Source organism: Motacilla alba, chromosome 1A (genome assembly GCF_015832195.1).
Source record: "Motacilla alba alba isolate MOTALB_02 chromosome 1A, Motacilla_alba_V1.0_pri, whole genome shotgun sequence".
NCBI classification, from domain to species: domain Eukaryota; kingdom Metazoa; phylum Chordata; class Aves; order Passeriformes; family Motacillidae; genus Motacilla; species Motacilla alba.
This window is the reverse complement of record NC_052031.1, coordinates 60,015,893-60,037,012: the sequence shown is the minus strand read 5'-3', so window position 1 is coordinate 60,037,012 and position 21,120 is coordinate 60,015,893. Positions and strand designations below refer to the sequence as shown.

At 38.9% G+C, this 21,120-nt stretch overlaps 1 protein-coding gene across 1 annotated transcript; it reads left to right on the top strand.

Moving 5' to 3' along the window:
• Positions 1-12,624: 12,624 nt before the first annotated feature.
• On the top strand, positions 12,625-18,704 carry STMP1 (short transmembrane mitochondrial protein 1). The gene is made up of 3 exons (XM_038155561.1): positions 12,625-12,731; positions 15,693-15,746; positions 18,246-18,704. Exons 1-3 carry the CDS (start codon positions 12,717-12,719, stop codon positions 18,324-18,326), a joined length of 150 nt encoding a protein of 49 aa, XP_038011489.1. The 5' UTR covers positions 12,625-12,716; the 3' UTR covers positions 18,327-18,704.
• The last annotated feature ends 2,416 nt before the right edge of the window (positions 18,705-21,120 follow it).

The window sequence follows — 21,120 nt, the reverse complement described above, 5'->3', positions numbered from 1 at the left end:
ATCCCCAGTAGTTAGGATCACATTTACCCTCTGAGCATTTCATTTCAGTGCACTGGAACAGGGTGCCCAGAGAAGCTGTGGATGCCCCATCCCTGGAAGTGTTTAAGGACAGGTTGGAAGGAGCTCTGAGCAATGTGGAATAGTGAAAGGTGTCCTTGCTCATGGCAAGGGAGGGTTAGAACTACATGACCTTTAGGGTCTTTTCCAACCCAAACCATTCCATGATTTTATGATCTTTTTATAACATTTCATCTAGAAAATTTCTTAAAAATTAACAGCAATCTCAAGGAAAAAGAAGTTTCTGAGAAGTTATACTAACACCCACAGTAATATGGAACCACTATACTACCATTTCTTATAAAAATATAAACAAATATCCAAAGAAAGTGTATAAAAAGGAGATTTCTAGTAGAAGTACTGCAAGAAAATTTCTAATCAGTTCTGATTCTTAAAATAACAGAGAATCAGAACAGCATCACAACAAATTAAGTAAAAGACAAATATAAAAGGGAAAATAAGACAAATCTGATTTATTTCTCTGGATGGCTTGCATTCTATACTTGCTAAGTTATTATTTTTTTATAATAGCCAATATAACTTTAATTTTCAGGGTCTGTGGTAATGCAAATGTACTTTTTAAAAAATAAAAATAGATGCCATTGTTCCCTTGGGACAATTTTAGGCAGGATAACTTCAGCTTGCTTGAAATGATAAATTGCAGCATTTATAAAAGTAGCCATTGTACCCAAAGGCAAGTGCTGTCCTTTACTACACTGAAGTATTTTTTAAAAAACATGATGAAGAGTAATCAAATATTATTATAAAAATAATATAAGTTGCATGTTTGTTTATCAAAAAGATTCTATTTCAGATTCTGCCAGAATCCTGGCAGAAACACTGCTAGAGCCATTTAGGAGCATACAAACAAATTAGTAATTTGGAAGACAAGCTCAGATCAATACATGTTAGATCAGTTCGGTCTCTTAAAAAAAAAAAAATGGATGGAAGGCACAACAGAGATGGGCCTCTTAATGGATTGAAAAGGTGAAAGTGACTAGAGGTAAGAGGTAAGATTATTCTGCACTCTAATAAGATGTGCTCAATGCCTTCCCGACAAGGTGATTACTAGTATGGGATAGTAGAGAACTATACTTCCAGTTATTTCTAGAATATCTGCTAGTATAAGTGTTTGTGCATAGATGTGTGAGCATCTGCATGCCAAATATCACCCCACACAAACTTTCAACAAGATAATGTTGAAGAAAATGTGGGATTCAGTCTACAGATTCCTGGATTGTATTCACTGTGGTACTGCCAGAGAGATGGGTGACCTTGCATCAAACTCTGTTACTTCTCTATACCTCAATTTCTTAATTTCCAAAATTACGACAATCACACTGACTTTGTCATGGACTGTATTGAGATCTGCTGACGAAAAATATGTCATGTTAATGGACTGAAAATCACTTACAGCTATTTCTCACTAGTATGAGTTGGTTAAAATAGTAGCCATGAGTTTGATTTCACTGTGCCAGTGACAGGGTTTTTACCTCCTTCTCAGCACACTGCTTTTCACTGCACTTTTCTTTCCTATGGCATTGTGTTACAATTCAGGAGCCTTATCAGATTACAGCACTTGCAGAGAACACAGAAAGGTTTCATTACTCCAAAGAACTCAGGGATCCATAATGGGAGTTTTCAGTGTATTTGTGTCAGCTACATTTGTACCCTTTAGCATTGCTTTCTCCACAACATTTCCAATATTCCAAACTTTCATGTTTTTCCCTGTGAGTCTCAGAAACACAAGGGGAAGGAAGAAAGAATAGAAACTCTCTCTCTGGGTCACTGATTTCTTTTCCCACTCCTAGTCTAGCAGGCCCTGAATAGCTACCTGCCTGACTGGCCTCAGGATCTTCATGCACATCAAAAGCTTTACTGTAGGATGGTTATTTGGTACCTTTTTAAATGTTTCCATATGCCTCTCTCAAAGCAAAAAAGAATCCGAATAACACCTGACAGCCAACGTATGCACGGTCTGTAGATAAAAAAAACATTTTCAAATTCTGCTACTAACAACAAAACAATGGTCAACAACTGTTCTTATTTGCAAGATATGGAATAGAAAAAGAGTGAGATGAGAATATGCATAAAGGGTATGCATGCCTTCCTTCCAATACTCAATTGTTCAGGATGAGATGTGTGAGTTCCTCAGAATAGTTTTTCCTGTATCCACTCTCATTGCCATGTTGCATGGGTTTACTGGAAGAAAAAAGGGACACAAAAAGAACAAATTACATGACAGCTTTACTGTCACCTGTGCAAAGAATGTATTATAGTGACACTTTGCAATGTTGTATCTTGTTTACTGGTTTTCTTCGAAGAACCATATTCAAATACTATGGAAGAATATGCTTATTTTACCTTGTCTGCAGTCTGGGTTTTGCAGCAAAGGCTCTTCTCAAGAGTTTCTGAGCTTTAGGCTTTAACCTAAAGCTCAGGAGTAAGGAGGTGAAGGAGGTAGAGGAGTAGGGAAGTAAAGGAGGTGAAACCAAGGAGTAAAGAAGGTGAAAACAGAGGTAGAAATGTCATGACAAACTGTGTGGGACCGCTTGGCAGAGGGCATGGAGGTAATGCTGGAGAAAAGATGCTTAACTGGTATTAAAGTCAAGGATAATTTATGAACAGCACCAAAATTATATTTTCCAAATAAAACTTGCATAACTCAATTATTTTTCTTCTTTTTCTATGCACCATTTTATTTGAGGTGGGATGGAAATTTGAAAATCATTTAGCTTGTCCTGAGGCATTTACCTCATAAATAATATACTGCATGCAAAATAATTATATAGTTCACAAAAATAATTAGGGAGTACTAGGATTGAGAAGACCTTTTTAGTCACACTTCTTCCCTTGTGCAGTGCTGCTCCTACATAGTCGCTTAAGCTTTCATTTCATGCTTACAACTGTTTTTCTCAGCAGGCACCCTTCCTCTTACAAAGAAGTCTCAAGCCTCTCTGGAGACTGTGTTTAAGCAATCCTGCCTGAGGTCCAGGCCATCAGCTCAACAGACCATTCCAAATGATCTTGTTTTATGTGTTGCTGCACATCAAGAGCCTTACCAGGGCCGTGTGGCATGACACAGCTGTGCTTTTCCAATTGTTTTAGACAGAAGGAAAATGAAACTTTTGAAAAAAAAAATAAAATATTGAAATGAAGAAAAAAAAAAAGATAAACATTTGGTAAAATCTAAACAAAAGGAGAGTGTCTAGTAAGGCCTCATTAACTCCAGGGTATACTGATGCAAAGGGCTCTGACTGTTAAAACAGCTCAGAAGATGCATTTCATATAGTGCACCCTGCTACACATTGAAGTGTGTTTTTTCTTCTATAACTGCTTCTTACCAAGGTTTCTCAGCTAGCACATATCTGCTGCTCAGGGATTCACACTTCCTCATGTCCCTGAGCAATGCCAGCACAAATTTTTACTGTAGGAGTTCATCTGATATCAGGCTTTTTAGGGGCCAGTTCAAGAAGATATGAAGGAAGAACAGTTTGATTCCCTTTCTCCTTTTATATCTTTAAGATATGACAGTACATTGTGCAAAATTCCCTGAGTACAGAACCAGCCCCAGCTCTAGCTTAACACTTAAGTTCTTTGGCTTTTTTTTACCTTAAGCTTTGACATAATTCTTTTCATGCCTTAACAGATGTAACTACAATAATTAGAGGCAGCTCCTGGAATGAGCTTCAAGGACAATTGCCCGGGTACTTGTGAAATAAGGGACAAAAAGGGGAAAATAATATTATCTTCCTGGCTTTGCTAAACACTTTGCTAAACAGAATCAGTAACTTCAAAACTGTATTTGTTTACCTTTTCACTTCCACATAAAGTCATCCTTAGATGTACAGTGAATTTTTGTGAAGCTTTTGACTCTCATTGTGCATATTAAACAGAAAGGGTGCAGGAAACTGTCCTCTACTTAGGTTATGTAACAGGTGAACAGGGAATTGAGCCAAAGGTTTGCTATAATGTTACAAATTAGCCTCTGTTTCTTCCAGCAATTTCATTCAGGCTCTAGGAAATGTTTCCCTTTACTATAACAGGGAAATATCATGGGTTAAATTTACATTGCATAGTGGGTTAAATTAAATTCTCAGTGGGGAAGGAATGGTTACTAAGGCAACAGGAGCATGCATTTGATACCTGTTATTCAAGTCTGTAACCTCATGCTCACTACCTATCACATTGTTTTTTAATAGTCACTCTAAAATGGATGTTGCCAGAACACCTTACTTTGACCTAAGTAGCAAGACATGAACTAATGTGAAAAGAACTTGCAACTACTATCAGTATATTAAAATACTTCTTGAGAAATAGAGATCTTCTTATCTGAAGAACAACTTTTACTTCCACTGAATAAAATTATCCAAAAAGCATTTGTAAACACAGTTCTGAAGGAGTTCTGAACTAGAAAACAGTAGATCATATTGTGATTTCCTGAAAAAACCTGTGAAATTAGCAAAACTGAAATACCCACTACCCCTTAGTAGATACTGAGCACTGACAGGTCAGAACTGCCTGCAGGAGAAGATTAAGAGCATCTAGCTGTACACATTGTTGAAGACCATGAACAATATTAAATGTTTGAGATTAAAGTGAAGCACTTGTGTCTCTCTATGTTTTTCTCCCATGTTAGATGAGAATAATACACTCATTATGAGAATATATTATCAGAATGAGAATGTACATGCTAGTTTTGGTCTATGGTAGTTGACAGAGGTCAGGAATATTATGACAAGAACTTGCAAGAAGTAGTACACATTGTACAAGACAAAAGCACTTCACAAAGCTCTTAGGACACCCTTGTGTAGCCTCCCACAAGATCACGGAATCAAACACACATAGCAATTAATCTCTAAGCTTATTCAAAACTCTCTGATTCAGAAATTAAATGTCAACATAAATGGGTGCTTTAACTTGAACAAAAAATATATATACTTTGAAAATATTTCCTTGAGAGTTAATTTTTTTCCTTCATAATCATCAGATTGTGTTATTCCATTTATGTTAGACTTTTAAACCACTCAAATATAAGTATGTGATATTATACAAAATGTATATGACACACATGAACACAGTGTTTTATTTTAATAGCATATAAATTTGACAGTGTCTTTTCATGGAAAGTGTGAGCTTGCCTCGCTGTTTCTTGACATACTACCAGAAAGAAGGTAGAATCAGCTGGATCATCTCAGTTTTCTACTTCAATAACCTTTCAGAAGGCAAGACATTAAGTTAGTCCTTCGGTGAATTAGGCCTTAAATGCCCAATGCTTTTCATATTTTGGAGTTCGGCCTCTAAGTCTATCACATTTCCTCATCCATGGAATTTACACCTTTGCAGCCTCAATGCTCCCAAGTAAAACAGAGACATATCTATCATCCATCTAAAAGAATTGTGCTATTGAAGTAAAGGATCTCATTGTCTGCATCTAAATGAGCCTATGAAAGGGAGCCCTCAGTTACTGAAACAGAAGGAAGTTACATGTTCTGAATTACATATTACAGACAAGTACAAAGCATAGATTTGATCTTACATTCATCAATCTGGTTAAAAAAATCAATACATATTTTGCTTAAGCTAAAATCTCACATCTTATAATATTCTTGACTTTAGCTGTATGAAATCCCAGGGATTTGAATGCTCCCTGTAACACCACACTGGCCTAAACAGAAGAAACATTCAATCAGTTCAAAAAGTCATTGCAGGAAAAATTATGTACATAGTACGAGTTCCAGACTTTTTATTTTGCTTTTATTAAGTTCTTGTAAATATTCCATTCTTTAAAGGCAGCTGTCACATGAAGCATGGGTTTTAGTAGCATTTGAAACTCTAAATCCTTTTTGGACTCTTTAAATCACTTAGCCCAAACCCTAAAGCCAGGAGAAGGCTTGAGATGCTCTGGAGCTGTAATTCTTCAATAGAAGCACTCACACGCACAGCAGTCGGGGCAGGGCTGCCAAAGAGCATTCATAGAAGTTGTGCTTCCCAGATTTACTTTAATGGCTTGTCTTGTACAGTGAGAGAAACTTGGGAAGTGGCAGCACAAAATTTCTTGGTAGCTTGGTAACTGGGAGCATTTGAACTCTGATTGCTTGCCAGTGAGTATGACAGTCATCAAAGAAAAACAGAAAGTGAATGAATACCAAATAACTGTAATCAAGTAAGTGGGGTTCCTCAATTCTGTGATGTGTACAGGTTATTATTTGCACTGAAGACTGAAAAGAAATGTGTACAGGACTCAGCAGAAAGCAACACTGTGGATTCTCTTGTGTCAGAGTTAAATTGCATATTTAGAGCCTGCAAAGTCCTGTGAGGGCATGACATCTGTGACTTGTCATCTGAACTTCTCACTGCATACCTGGAAGTCGCTTCAAGACAAGAGTCCTGCGGCATTTAAAAAAAAAAATATTCTTTTTGACATTACTACTTAAGGAGAACAGGTCACTCTTTAGTTGATCTCTATATTAATTCAGATTATTTTAATTAACTGAAGAAATGATGTCTAATAAAATAACACCAGGTAGTTCAAGGGGCTTGGGATTTGGTGGGTGACATGTTGGCTTTGTTTTGTTTTTTTTTTCATAAAAAGCAGAACAAACAATCTCTTGATAGAAAGAGGAGAGCTAATTAAAATCTGGACAGATAATCTTATTCTTTCTGAAGGGTTGCTTTTTAAAGTGCAACACCACAATTAGATTATTTCACCAAGTTTAATGAAGTGGGTCAGTTAAACCAGTGCCTCTCTGTCTCTTATCTAGTGAAAATCTGGAGTGACTTTTGGAAGGAAAAAAGTGTTTGAAACAACCTTTAATAAATATTACCTAATTCTGGAATAAAAAAATGGAAAGATATTGATAATATTTTTGATAATTTTAAAATATTTCTTACATTCTTACTTGGCAGAAGAGCACCATCTACTGATCATCACTCTGAAATTTCTGTATCATGTTTCCCTTGTGTGTGTTTTATTTGTGTGCAACGTCATAAACTTAACTCCAGAAGTTCTGGATGACTCCTGAACACATGTGAAAGAAAGCTGGTTTACCTTCAGCCATCAGCTAATACCACTGTGATGTTTTAGTAGCCAGCAACACCTTAGCAGCAGGAAGCAAGCTCAGCTTCAGATTCAAGGCACAGAGGGCCCCAGTGAGGATTCTCACAGCTTTGTCTCACAACCCAGGGGTGGTAGCCAAGACTGTAGAGCCTGTGTGTGCACTCAGGGCCTTAACTGCAGCAAGAAAGCTTAGCTATAAATAAGTTTTCTTTGCTCATTTTTCTGCACTTTTGATAGGATTTGAGTTCTTAAAAAGCTCTAGTGCTGTTCTGAGAAACAATTTCAGAAAACTGGTGTGCTGCTGATTGCTGTCATCCTATGAGTGATGGGACTATTTCCCCAGTGTCTCACACCTGATGTGATTGTGATGATTGTCTCTAAACCAGAATGTGAGGAGCTGAACCAGGAGCTCCCACAGCTGCCTGCATAGCTACAGTTTGAAATGCCAGCTAAATCTGCATGACTGGCACCCAAGCCCTCTGTGGGTCTGGCACAGAGTGGAATTCATTTCATACCTATTATCTGCTCATGCAATTATCCCTCTCTGTGAGTCACTGGAGAATTATATATTCCTCATACATCATCTACTTCTCATAAATTGTCCCTGTCAGGCCACAGCCCAGCAGCTAGAGCTGAAAGGTATCATTACTCAATAATTTCTTGCTTGACTCAGCCTTCAATTTTTGAATTTCTAGTCCAGGGCCATATATTCATGGGGACATCTCAATTGGCTGGGGGAGTTGTTGTTTAAAGAACATTTCTAGTTGTTGTCAATCCAGGGTAAAAACTTAAAATCATGACTCATTTGCATTCAAGACACTCCACTACCCTGCCTATAAATGAAATCATCAGTGTTTTGGGGTTTTTTAAAATTATACACTGGAACTTATATTGAACAGGTTTACATTTCTCCTGGCAGGGTAGATGGTAGTGCTTTATTACTGTATGCAAAGACTGAAAAATCTCTTTCCTCCATTAAAAGAAAAAAGAAAACCTGAAAGATGGATATGGCACAGCCTCTCTGACCTGCACCATCATCTGACTGATCTCATGATGAAACAGTTGAAAGCTGAGTCCAAGTCAAATATAAGTTGCCTATATATAGAAATATACTGAAGGAGTGGAGAAAAAAGAATAAAACAGAGCCATTTACATGGGTAAAACCAGAGGCTCTAAGGTGTGTGGTCAGATGTTAAGCACATAAATTACAGCCATCTGTAGGCTTATATATCACAGTGTGAGATAATTTCAAGGTATATGATAAATTCATAGACAGGGCTTGCAGATCACCTTTTGTTGAAATGCAGGATTAAGTTGCAATGCTAGGATGGAATGAATGGCTAAATGGGTCAGGAAATGCAGTTTCATGCATCTACAGGTAACAAAAAGTGCAGCTGAATTATCTTTTTTTTTTTAATTTAAAGTATTTTAAATTTCCATGGTTGGTCTGTTGGAGGAGCATCCCATTGCTATTATTTTGCACAGATAGAAAATTTTGCTTGTATTTTCTGTCTTTTAGCTACTCCTCAAGTCCCTCTGATTCCCTCCCCTTATGCCAAGGGTCTTGTGGATTTACTCTAGAGAGGAATAAGCCATAGATGTTTAGATTCACAGATTGAATTAGAACGTCCATCATCAGACCACGCCATGAGAGTAAGGACCACTTTCTCATTTTATTGGAAATGCAGAAACAATCTTCACTGAAGTGGGGCCAGGGTCCTGTTTGTAGGGTCCTGTTTGTGGGGTCACCCCGGGAGGGTGACAGATCCCTCAACTCCAACTTGTGATTCATGCTGCTCTTCACCCCTCCTGCTCAGAGATCTTCTCTAGTTTTATCTCTTCTAGTTCTCCTGGGGCTCCAGTTCCTCATGCTTTAAAGTTTCCCTCTTTCTGCTAAGGAGCACTTTTAGGAGAAGACAGTGCTCTGGGAGTGCACTCTGAAGCTCACTCTGAGCCCAGTAGCGCCTGACATCTCCCTGTTCCAGCTGCTGCTGAAGCCTGTTTCCTCCAGGGCAGCAGAGGGGAGCACACCCTGCAGGCTGGCTGAGGGCTGGCACGAAGGGCTAGGCTGCTCTCTCTGCCTCTGACAAATCATTCACACAAAGCCAGGCAGACTCCCGTGTCCAGAATCAGCTTTGGCTTTCAGACAGCTCTGTGTAAAAACTGACTTTGAGAGGGTCAATATAAACCACTATAAACCAACTACCTCTTCTAGTCATAACTACATTTGAAAATTTGGCCTTAAACAATCTGACTTACACGGTGAGTCAGGGATGCTTTCTGTGCTTTCTGTTTTTCTGTCAAAAATGTAGTAGGCTATTGATCTGAGAACTCCAGAGGGCCTTTGGGATACAGCCACTAAGAGGAGACAGAAGGCACTGGAAGTTATTATGGAAAAGATGTTTTCAACAACTTTGATTAACAATAAACTGCACCTCCACCAGGAAAGATTTGAGATGAAAGGCTACATACTTTTTTTGAGGTAAGCAATTACACTTGGTGCATTGAAAGGTCATAAGTTCTACTAAATTTTTGACAAGATAACTGCCCCGCAGTTCTGATTTCTTATTACATATTGTTCAATACATGTCAAGTGCAGAATACATTCTGTATCTATTGTGTACTATAATAGTGCATGTCTCCATGGCAAGACAAAAGAGTCCTGGATAATTACTTTCCAGAAACCTTGAAACCACATCACAGATTATAAATGATATTTTGCTAAAATAAAGCAAAGAAAATGGGCAGAACTAAAACCAAAATGTACAGATTAAATACAATAAAATTTTAACAGAAGTTTTAGTAGATGGTTTTCTGGCTCCATCTGGTGTTTATTTTACAAAATTTCTGTCTCAAGGCAGTATGATTTCCCTTTCCAGCTGCACACAGGAAATGAAGTGGTATTAAAAAGACAGTTAAACATACATATTCTGAAGACTTACATTCAAAGATGTATATTATTTATTGTGAAAGTAAAAAGAGAATACTTTTTAAAATTAGTTTTTATATCCTGTGACTTAAATAATTTTTATCTCTGAGAAAGGTCTTCTACAGCAAATTTATCATTTCTCCTTGGTTAGAATGCCAAAATACTATTCCTCCCTACCAATCTTGCTTTGCTTGCATCCTCATGATGGATAAATCAATACTACCACTTTATTCAAATAAACTCTGTTGATATTTGCAACACAATTATCATAAGTTTTCACATCAAATATTTTATTGGTGCTGCTTTCAGATATGACAATCACATATCTACTGCCTGTACAGAAAAATCACCTGCTTCACTTGGTTTGTAATAGTTTCAAGGAGGAGTTGATCCATCTCTGTCCCAGGTGTTGAAGCAACACTAATGAGTCTTTAGTTTTCTGGGCCTTCTTTTCGGCCCTTCTTGTAGATGTGTCTGATATTTGCCCTCTTCCAGTCATTAAAGATATCCTCTGAGCTCCATAACTTTTAATTATAAATTTTAATATTATAGACAGTGGCCCTGCAGCCATGTCAGCCACTTCCATCACACTGTGGCAAATTTTGTCCAGGCACATAGACTCATGAGGATATCAAAATATAAACTCTTTTTTGTTAGCAATTCTCACAATATCATGACAGAACACCCTTCTTTTTCTACTGGGCCTAAATATAAAACATCCTTGTCCTAGTATGTTCATAACCCAGCAAACTTATTGCAAAAGCAGGGTAAATTAAATGTTATCCTTTAGAAAAGGTATTCCCACTTTCCACAGAGTGGAGTACATATGTACTGCACATGCTCTATAGAAACAATATTAAATCAACATGAATGCACCTTCAAATATGATTTAGCAATTGAGAATAACATTGAGTAGCCAGTACTTCCTGACAAACAAGCTTTTTGCATGCCTCAGAGGCTTGATTGTACTTGCAGAATACCAGAGTATAGTAGATAACATTGAGAAAGTCTTCCCTAGTAGAAAAAAAAGTAGGTTTGAGTTGTTTTTTGGGTTTTTTTGGTTTAGCTTCTCCTCCCACCTAGCCCCATTTATAAAAGCATAATTGTTGCATTTATAACTACCAGACTGAGCTCTTTCTTCCACTAATGTATGCCATCCACAGCACCCACCCTCTACACTCTCTGACCCAAAATGATTCAGCATTGGCTGATGCAAATAGAATAGTTTTACTTTAAAGGAAAAAAAAAATAAAATTGGCAGTCCTCTAAATGTCACAGAGGAAATTTATGGCATGTAGGAAAATAAGTGTGTAATTTTGAGCCAAGACTGTGTAACACATGTTGTATTCATTATAGCCTAAGCATAATAACAACATTTTTAATGAACCTTATGTCCCTGTGATGATACCGAGGAGGCATTATAACTACTAAAAGCCTTGTTTGCCCCATCTGTTCTCTGACATGTGCTGAGGCTGGAGTCTAATATTGTCTCAGTGCTCTGATCCTGCACACATGGAGAAGGCTTCAGTATTAGGAAAATAGTTTTTAGCAGCTCATTTGTTCTTTTTTACAGAACAAAGCTAATTTGGGAGACCCCTGGAAGAGTCAGTCATTCCAAAGGACAAGGAAGCCCAGCCCTGCCTCTTGCGCCACATCCATTCAAATCTTTGAGTCACTTCCAGGAGTCAGCCCTCTCACAGGGAGGGAAGAACACAACAGCTTTGGGACACCCTGAAATTCAGGAGAAAGTGGTCTCAAGTCCAAGTCCTTACCAGGGTATTATGAGAACAAAGAAAAAAAAGATGTTACTTAGTATCTTTCTGTGCTTTTTTTCCTGAAGTGGGTAGGAGATACTTTACTTCACCAAGGTACCTTCCTCAGAAAGGAAGATGCTACATATTTTCCGTTAGATGCAGCATTGGAGCTTTCTGGAAACTGAGATGTAATGAGAGTTAACTTGCTTTCAGGGGAGAGTTTCCCAATAGCTCAAAAATATACGCATATCATGGGGAGTTTTTGGTTTGGTGGGGTTTTTTGGGATTTTTTTTTTTGTTTTTTGGGTTTTTTTTTTGTTTTGTTTTTTGTTTGGGTTTTGGGGTTTGTTTGTTTGTTTGTTTTGGTTTGTTTTTTTGATTTTGTGGTTTTTGGTTTTTGGGGGTTTTTTGTGTGGTTGTTTTTTTTTTTTATTTTTTTTCTTTTTGTTTGGGTGGTTTTCTTATATTTTTGGGGAATTTTTTTTGTCTGAAAATTTGCTGGGAGGGGGAGGAGTTTTGCAATAAATTGCGATAAAGCCTGTGTGATCTCTTACTGACTTGCAGCAGGAGAAATCTTCCTAACAGATATTTACTGCCCAAATCTCAATGAATTAAGTGTAGCCATTAAAAAAAAAGCTGAACCCACAGTGATTCACAAAGAACAACTACTCATGCAACCTAAAAAAAACCCCAAACCAAAACCAAACAACAACCACCGCTCGGCATCCCCGCGCAGCCCCTCAGGAGGCGCCGGGCATGGCGCGGTCCCTGCTCCCCCTCACGCCGGGGCGTGGCGGGGCCGGGCCGGAGCCTTCCCCCGGCCATGGCGGCGAGGGCGGGCCCGGAAGGGGAGCAGCCGCCGCCCGCCTCACTTCCCCGGCTGTCGGGCGGGGCGGCGGCGCGGGCAGCGGGCACCATGCTGCAGTTCTTGGTAAGGCTCTGGGCTCTGAGGCGCGGCGCCGCACCGCCGCCACGGCACGGCAGGGCATGGCATGGCATGGCATGGCATGGTGGGGCCGTGCCCGGCCGAGGGGAAAGGACGCGGTGTCCGGCCGCAGCACAGTCCCGTGTCCGACCACCCCGCGGCCCCTATCAGCGGGGCGGCTGCGCCCGATGTTGGCTCCCCGGCAGCGCCCCATCCTTGGGCGACTTCCCTTCTCCCGCTCCTTCCCACCCAGCCCCCTTGTTCTCGCAGAATGGTGCCATAAAGCTGCTCTGAAAATGGAGTTCCTCGGCTTGTTTTTCCTTCCAAGTGCTCTTAATTTGCCTTGGAGATTCTGCTGGCTCATGGTGATGCTCCCCTTGCTGCTCACATTTCTTTGTGTAAGCATAAATGCCTCTCCCCTTTGGTGAGTGCAGGGACGTCAGCCCTTGCCTTGTACACCCTTCAAAGTGTACCGCTGGAGATGTGGATTTTTATGTATGGAAATTAAAGCAAGGGATCGCGCTTCATTACTGCCCCGAAGAACAGCAGAATTATTAGACTGAATATTAGACTTCATCTTTCGTTGGGTGAGGTGAGATAATGCAGCCGGCCAGCGAGTTTCCTAGCAGGTGTTGATACAGAGCAAGAAATGATGGCCTGTTGTAAATTGGGAGAGTCTTGCCTGTTTTTATATAATAAATAAATAAATTAGGCCTATTTCTCACCCTAGCTTCATAATAACAAGTATGAAAGCCTCAGTAATTTCTGTAGCTGTTTATAATCCCCTCTGCACCCCAATGGAAACCTTCAGTAAGGCTAAACAAAGTTTCTGTGTTTATCAGCTCCACTGCTTTCTGCTAATTGTTTTTGTTTGTTTGTTTGTTTTGGTTTTTTTTTTTTTTTGGTGTTGCTAGATGAAAATACTTTATAATTACAACTTCTCATTTGTGCATGACAATTAGACAAAAGATATACCAATTCTGGGTTTCTTCCCTGCTTGGGTGTAGGTTGGATGTTTGACTCTTGCTCTCCCTGGTTAGGGCTGTAGCAGAGAGATAAAGGAATAATCTCACAAACCTTGTGTTTTTGCAGTCCAGAGTTAAGCTTTAAATAAGCCATTTGTTTACAAAGCACCTTGAAATGCTGGGTGGAAATTGGAAGACCCTGGACCCTCATCAGTGCTGTTGTTTTTATTGAATATGCACATTTTCATTGGCTGTGTGTTTTGCTTTCCATATACTTGAAGGCTTAAGTAGTGATTTTTTTTCCCCACTGCTGGGATTGTCAGCTCTAAAAATAAATGTAGCTGGGTGGATGCAATGCTGGACTTTCCAATAAAGGAGTACACTTCAACGGAGTATTGATCTCAGTACTATCACTACTGAGTAAGAGTTGTCTCTCAACAGAATATGACATACATTGGAGAGGTTCTAGGTAAAAACCTAGAACACTGCTAATAAACAAGGATCTGGTTTGTGCTTCCAGGTGGCTTCCCAGACCCTGCTAAAGATGCAGGAAATTCTCCTCTTCTAGAGTGATACTCTGAATTAAGAGGAATCACACGTCTGGTTTTCATCAGTGCATTATTTGTTAGTATCTCCCAGAGTACCTACTTAGCTGGTAATTGAAACTACAAGAACATTGATAACCAGGACCATACACACAGGAATAATTCTTCCTAAATTGTTAAAGCTAAATTTTAAAAAGTAATTATAAACAAGGAATAAGAATGAAAATGTGTTTAAGAAAATACTGAAGTAACTTGCAGTCAGAATTCATTTGCCAGCTTTCAGCCAATTTTAGTTTTATATAGATAGATTTTCACCAGTGCTGCTTATGGAGTCTGGATCACAGAAAAGATGAGCTGTGCTGCTTTGGGCCTGGAAAAGATGTCTGGTCAGTAAGTGCTGGAAAAACTGTTTGGTGGACTGTGGTTTTATTTTTCTTAAAATAATCTTATTTTGACTGCAGTGACCATGAGCAATAACAATTTTTTAAAATAGAACTGTCCTCAGCTGTTACAAAGAGTGATTTGTCTACTAACAGTGAACAAAAGCACAAAATTAGTTAAATGAGCTTTCATGGTATAGGGCAGACTTATTTTAAAGTGTAACAACAAAAATAAAATGTAGGATGCTGAGCAGTTGCTGAATGAAAATCTCATCACTTGCCTTTGAAGAGAGGATTTTTTTTCACTCTAGAAGTGTCCTTATGCTTCAGGATTTTCCTCAGCTGGCAGGCAGGGTCTGGGCCAGAAACTGTGCTTGTATTTTACTCTTGCTCTACTTCCAGAGTGCATTTTTATGGACACACTTCATCAGCTATAAGTTTGCACAGTTGTCAGAAGAGGTTGTGCCCAGCTTGTAGCCAGCTGTACTGCCTTGGAGGAGCCCCTAGATCAGAGTGGATTTGGCTGAGAACTAATCTCTTGGGGTCAGAAGGGTTTGTCTGGAAGATGCCCAGCTGTTGCTGCAGAAGAGAAGAAGCAGGTTTACATCAGTTTGAGTTAATATTGTGAAGTTTTGTTTGTTTTTTTTACTTCATACTAAGACATGTATGTCCCTTTCCAACACTGAGCAGTGTTCTAGTGGGGTGTTGCTTTAGGCTTTCCCATCGTGGACCAAGAGCTCTGTGATGTGTAGGTCCCTGCTGCTGTCTCCCCCATTTTTCCAGGAGTTACTGCCTTTGTGGGTGTGTAGATAACATACAAGGATGAACACAGCTTTATCCAAATAGTCTTGGGGATGTGGATTGAATAACAAAACTGTGTGGTATTTTGGAAATGATGGCATGGTGTTTCTGGTGAGGAAGATGGGGAAAATTGCACGTCTGTGGATGAAAGATGAGAAATTACATAGAAGTGGAGTTGAAGCTCATTAAATAACTTGCAATATCCCTTTTTCTTTATTTTAGCCAATAAGCTTTTGATGCAAGGATGTTAACTCTTCTCCCTTTCTTCCTTTTTAGCTTGGTTTTACTCTTGGCAACGTGGTTGGGATGTATTTGGCTCAGAACTATGATGTGAGTATCCTGCTGTTACTCAGAGGTAAACCTGTCCTGAACTTGAAAATATGACTGTTTTCCCTCAATTAGAATTGAATCAGACTTTATTTTGATGGTTTATATTACTTGAACAGAATGTAGATCATGCTGACTTGAGTTACAGGAGAACTGAGACTTCTTCAGGAAGAATTACCTCACTGAAAGAGTGGCCACTGGAACAGGCTGCCCAGGGAAGTGATGGAGTCACCATCCCTGGAGGTGTTCAAGGAATGACTGGATATGGCACTTAATGCTCTGGTCTAGTTAACAAAGTGGTGATTGTTCAAAGGTCGGACTCTGTGATCTTGTAGGGCTTTTCCAACCTAAATTGAAAAAAAGAAAAAAAAAGTGTAACCAAAACACCATCAGTGGTAGTGTAGTGCTTAAAGCCTAAACTTTGTTCAGTCCTGGAGCCCAGCCTTCTACAGGCAAAGACAGGAGAAACAGAGAAAGGTTATCAATTGCTTATGGATTTTACCAGCACTAAATACTGGTTTCCTGTCTCAAATAGCCTGTCTTCCTACAGTATTCTCCACTCAGTATAGCTGGTAATAAGAATCCTCAAAGTATGTGAAATGTCTTTCTTCTGGACCTATAATGAAAATAAGTTTTGCCAGCTTTTTTTTGTAAATGTGATACTTTCTCCTACTTCAGAAAGTGTATTGACCTGCAATTTTTATTTCTTTCTTTTCTCACAGTGAGAAAAGAAATGCAACTTTCTTTTTTAAGTTCTCAGTTTACAGTTTTCAGTGTGAGAGGGCAGAGGAAAAAGATATGAAGCTGAGCCTTCAAAATATGCTTTTACTTTCTGCCTAGTCAGCAGAATCTCTTGTAAGAGCAATGCCACTTTACTTACTGGCTAGAGGAGTTAATAACATTTGACATATAAATCTTTTAAATTCTTAGGCAACCTGTATTAGCCCTAATTAAGAAAAAAACAAAGTTTTTGAGGCTTTGGTGACATTTATGTTTTGCTTTCCTCTCATCTTCAGTATTGAACTCATCTTGCTTAAGAAAAAAATCTTATATTTTGCTCTTTCTTTGTGTGCAAACTTTGGTGATTTTTCCTGTCAGTCAATCCAGTAAAAGGACTCATGAAAGGCTGGTGTTTCTGTCCAATACATGTTTTACAGTGTTACAAAAATGTAGTCATAAGAACATATTTGGATGTATCAATATGTATCACAAACATTGTATGGTGCTTTTCTGGCAGCACTGATAAAGTATTGCCACAAGAGGGGGACTCAGGCTTTTGGTTTGCTGGAAGAAGTTCCCTGGAAATGCAACACTGACTTGCAGGATGAACATGGAAATTTTGCTGCTGGTGTTGCTGATTGGTTTGAGGTGACATTTAATATAAGCTTGTCATAATGAGGTCCTAATTCTGCAGCTGTACACACAATGAGCTTAGTAATAAGTACATGGAGAGTTCTGCTGACAGTGGTGGAGTTCTCTTGATTTAGTTTAAATGTCAGGCGTGTTAACAGTCTGGGCTCTTAATTTCATTTGCTCAAACAGAGCTTAATTCTGAAAAGGAAGGTAAGAGGAACTTGTTACCAGTTCTGTGAGCCTCAGACCATTCAATAAGAGAACTGCATTCTGTTTGGATTAACTTCTGCTCTGTGGTCATGTTACATATGAAGTAAAAACCCAGGATTTTTTTTTTTTTCACAGCTAAGAGCAGAAAATTTGCTTTAATTTTGTTTTAATCATACATTTTGTAAAATCACACATTATCACTTCCCAGTTTTAGCTAGTCATAATCTTTTCTTTGCTATTAAGAGCTTCAGCTTTTTTCCCCCTTTCAAGTTATCAAAATTTACTGTTGGATTATTTATCAAAATTATTTTATTTGTAAGAGAAAGCTGAAGATTTTGAGCTCACAAGCAGTAAATTGAATTTTCATTCAAGTGTGAAACTGCAAAAGGGTGCCAATTTGCAGTGCAGTAGAATTCCCCAGTGCGGAATTTGGTTTCCCACAAGATGAACCAGAAGAAATATTTCTTAATAAATTTCTTGAGAACATATTTGATGCTCTTGAACGTCTCTTTTCTCTTGGGATATGATCAGTATAGTGCAATCTAATTTCCCCTTCGAAAGCCTGTGCATCAGTGTTTAAATCTGCTTATTCTTGGCAGTTTGTCTTCTTTCAGTCAGGAAGCCAGACTGGTCATGCTAAATTTCCTGTAAGGTGATCCTTTTTCCTTCCTCCTGTTCCCATCAGCACTGACTTATAGCCTTAATAATCTAAGTATTTCCTGAAGCCTCATGTGTGGTGCTCTCATCTGCTGCTTGCCTGATACTGCTTAGATTTAATCTCTGTGCAAAGTAACAGATACTGGAAATATCTTTTAAAAACCAGTTTAAATGTCATGGAATTTCTTGCTGTGTGTATGGTATTGTCTTTCTTGATGAAACCCATGTAGCCCAGGATTTTTCTATTCTGTGGGTTTTGATTGTTTTGTTTTGTCTTTAAAGATTCCTAACATTGCAAAGAAGCTGGAAGATTTTAAGAAGGATGTGGAAGCCAAGAAGAAACCTCCTAACGACAAGTCCTGAAAGAGCAGTGTTCCCCAGGTCAACTCTGTGTATGCACCAAGGATGCAAGTTACCTTTCAGGCAGCAAAGGTCAAGTAGAGGGTTGGCATGGGAGGTTGCTCCACTCTTAGTCTCCTAGAACTGGAATATCCTTGTTTTGAAAGGGCAGCCGTGAACTTTTCCTGGGACTGATTTTCAAGGGTTTCAGAATTTGGATTTGCAGCTGATGTGTGACTGGATGATATCATTTGTATTTTTCAGTATTTCTTTTCCTAATGTTTTGTAACCTGTTTTTACCTGATCCAACTGGAGTGCTTTTGGTCCTGTTACAATTGTAACCTCCCACTTGATAATACCCTAGCTCTTAGAACAGAAGAAATTAAATGCATCAAGAAGTAACTTTCAGAGTTTCTTGTCATTTGTTGTGAGCAGTAGTACTTTGCTGTCCTTAAGCCACACACACAAGCCAAGCAACAAAAGCGGCCATTGAACCCCTGGTGTGTGAGAAAACACACATCCATTGTAGAACTCTTGTCTTCTGCTTGAAACCATAATTCTGCAAAAATCCTGTTGTAACTTCTGAAAAAAAAAGTTGCAATGATTTGAATAGATGTCAATTTGTCAATTTTATTAATTCAAGAATCTATCAAATAATTTTTTTCCCTTAAAATGGAAGAGGTCTATCAACTCTGTAACATGGCTTAAATGACAGAGTCTCCTTGACAGCTTTTTGCAGGACGTGAAGAACACAGAAAAGTGCCAGGGAGGCGTTCTTGAGAATGCCTGGTGATGAAGTGCTACAGCAAGCACAGAGAATGACCTCCATTTGTTCAGGCTCTAGATTAAAGCATACCTGGAGTGCTTCTCCATTAATGTTTTAATTAGGATGAGGATTGTGCCTTCAAAGTGGTTTGTCCCTCTACTATGTTTTTATTCTCATCGTAGGAAAACCCGTAGAGCACGTGGTCTGTATTCCTCTCAGAAGAGACTAAATCAGAAGATGTGCTTTGATCTCTAATGGGTGTTTAGTCCATTAGACAGGTCTAGGGGCACTCAGAAGGAAAAGAACCCAAGCTCTGGGCACTAGTTGTCTTGCTTTGTTAGTGAAATGTGCTGTTTGATATAAACATAGCATCAAAGCTTTAAAGTACAGAACTCTATGTACCCATTGTAATTTTCACTCTCTATGCCAAAGCCTTTAATTTTTGATGTGTCTGAGTGGACTCCCAAGTTCAGGAATTCTCACTGGATCAGTAAAGACACATTTACGGAGTACCATCCAGCAAGCACTTGCATCCTTTGCCAAAGTTTGGTGGTGACAAGAGTTCTTCACAATGCATTCCTGAAACAGAGGAAAGTATTCCTCATGCAAAGATTCTTCTTCTTAAGCAATATAAATATATATAAGGAATATTGCACCTGTAATTTTAAATCCTTCCTTTCACCTTTGCCCTGAAATGTGTAGCTGACATAAAAGCTTTCAGTCTTTGCAAAGAGTTATTTGAGAAGATTAAAAGCCAGCTCAAGTCAGACAATCTTAGTCGTGATGCAACCAATTTTCTCTACAGGAAACACTCCAAGAAACTCTGACAGGGAAATGGTTGTGCCACCTGAACCCAGCTACCAGAAACCCTGTGGTAGCAGCATGTGTGGAAGATACCCAGAGAGATTTCCATTACCTTCAGACTTCAGACCTGACTGAATTTTGTTCCATGCCCAGAAGTGTTTCCCTAGAGTGATAGTGCTGCACAGCTGTTTTGATGTTTTCATGAACATGATGAACTTGTTTCCCCCAACTTCCTCTCCCTCCCCTCCCTTTCCTGTTCTTGAGCATTGAAAAATACTGTCTCTAACCCATTCATTTTTCTTTGCTTGCCATCTAAAATTATATTAGAGTTTAAAATTGGGTTATTTCTTTGCTCAAACATACTTTATGTTCTTCCCTTTCTTTACATGGGGATGAGAAGTGAAATAATGTTCAAAATCTCTGTATTTGTTGCCAAACAGGTCAGTTACCCTAGAAGTGTTTTAGGAGCTGACTCTTCAGCTAAGCATTCCAAGCAGATGTTAGAATTCTTTTTATTTTCCTATCATATTAGTAAGTGAAAAGCTGCAGCTGAAATACTGTGGAAACAATATATGCTCATTAATATTAAAGACAGGATTTTTGAGGTGTGTCACGCTGTTGGCAACGCTTTCCATTTTAGCTCAAGCTGGGTTTTTTCCTTCCACATAGTAAACTGTAAATCTGGATAACATAACACAGCTGATGTGGATTTTGCAACTTCTGTATTACACATTTCACCTGGCCTGAGGTTGTCCTAGGTGATACTAAAATTTGACCTCACCTTTCAGAGGGTGAGCACAGATAATGAGTGCTTGATGCAGGTCTTGCATCTGGTGGCTCAGAATGCTTTGGATGCACTGGTGTCATAGCAAGGCACAAAAGATGGATGCTCCATGAAGTTACCTAGGAGCAAGTTTCCCACTTAACATGGACTCTGTGAATGTCCATTTCAAATGCCTATGTGGATTGCTAAAATTGCCAGCTAAAATATGCAGTCTTCCTTCCTTTCCTGAAAACAGTTGTGATCATGTATTGATTCTTTTGAGACATTCTGGAGCTGAAGGTTCAGAACAAAATGGGAGGAAAGGACTATATGAGCTACTGACAGACTTCTAAAACATTTACTGTGGGTTGAGAGTATTATCCTGTGATGGAAAAAGCTGCCCCAAGGCTCTTCTGCCATTAAACAGTCAAGAGTTAATAACCAAAATAAACAGACAGCAAAGCTAATTTTTTAGCTTATTGGGT

Bases quoted from the DNA above. Each gene is read 5' to 3' on its own strand.
- STMP1 (XM_038155561.1), top strand. The intron at 15,747-18,245 runs GTGAGTATCCTG...TTGTCTTTAAAG, and splicing joins ATTTGGCTCAGAACTATGAT to ATTCCTAACATTGCAAAGAA.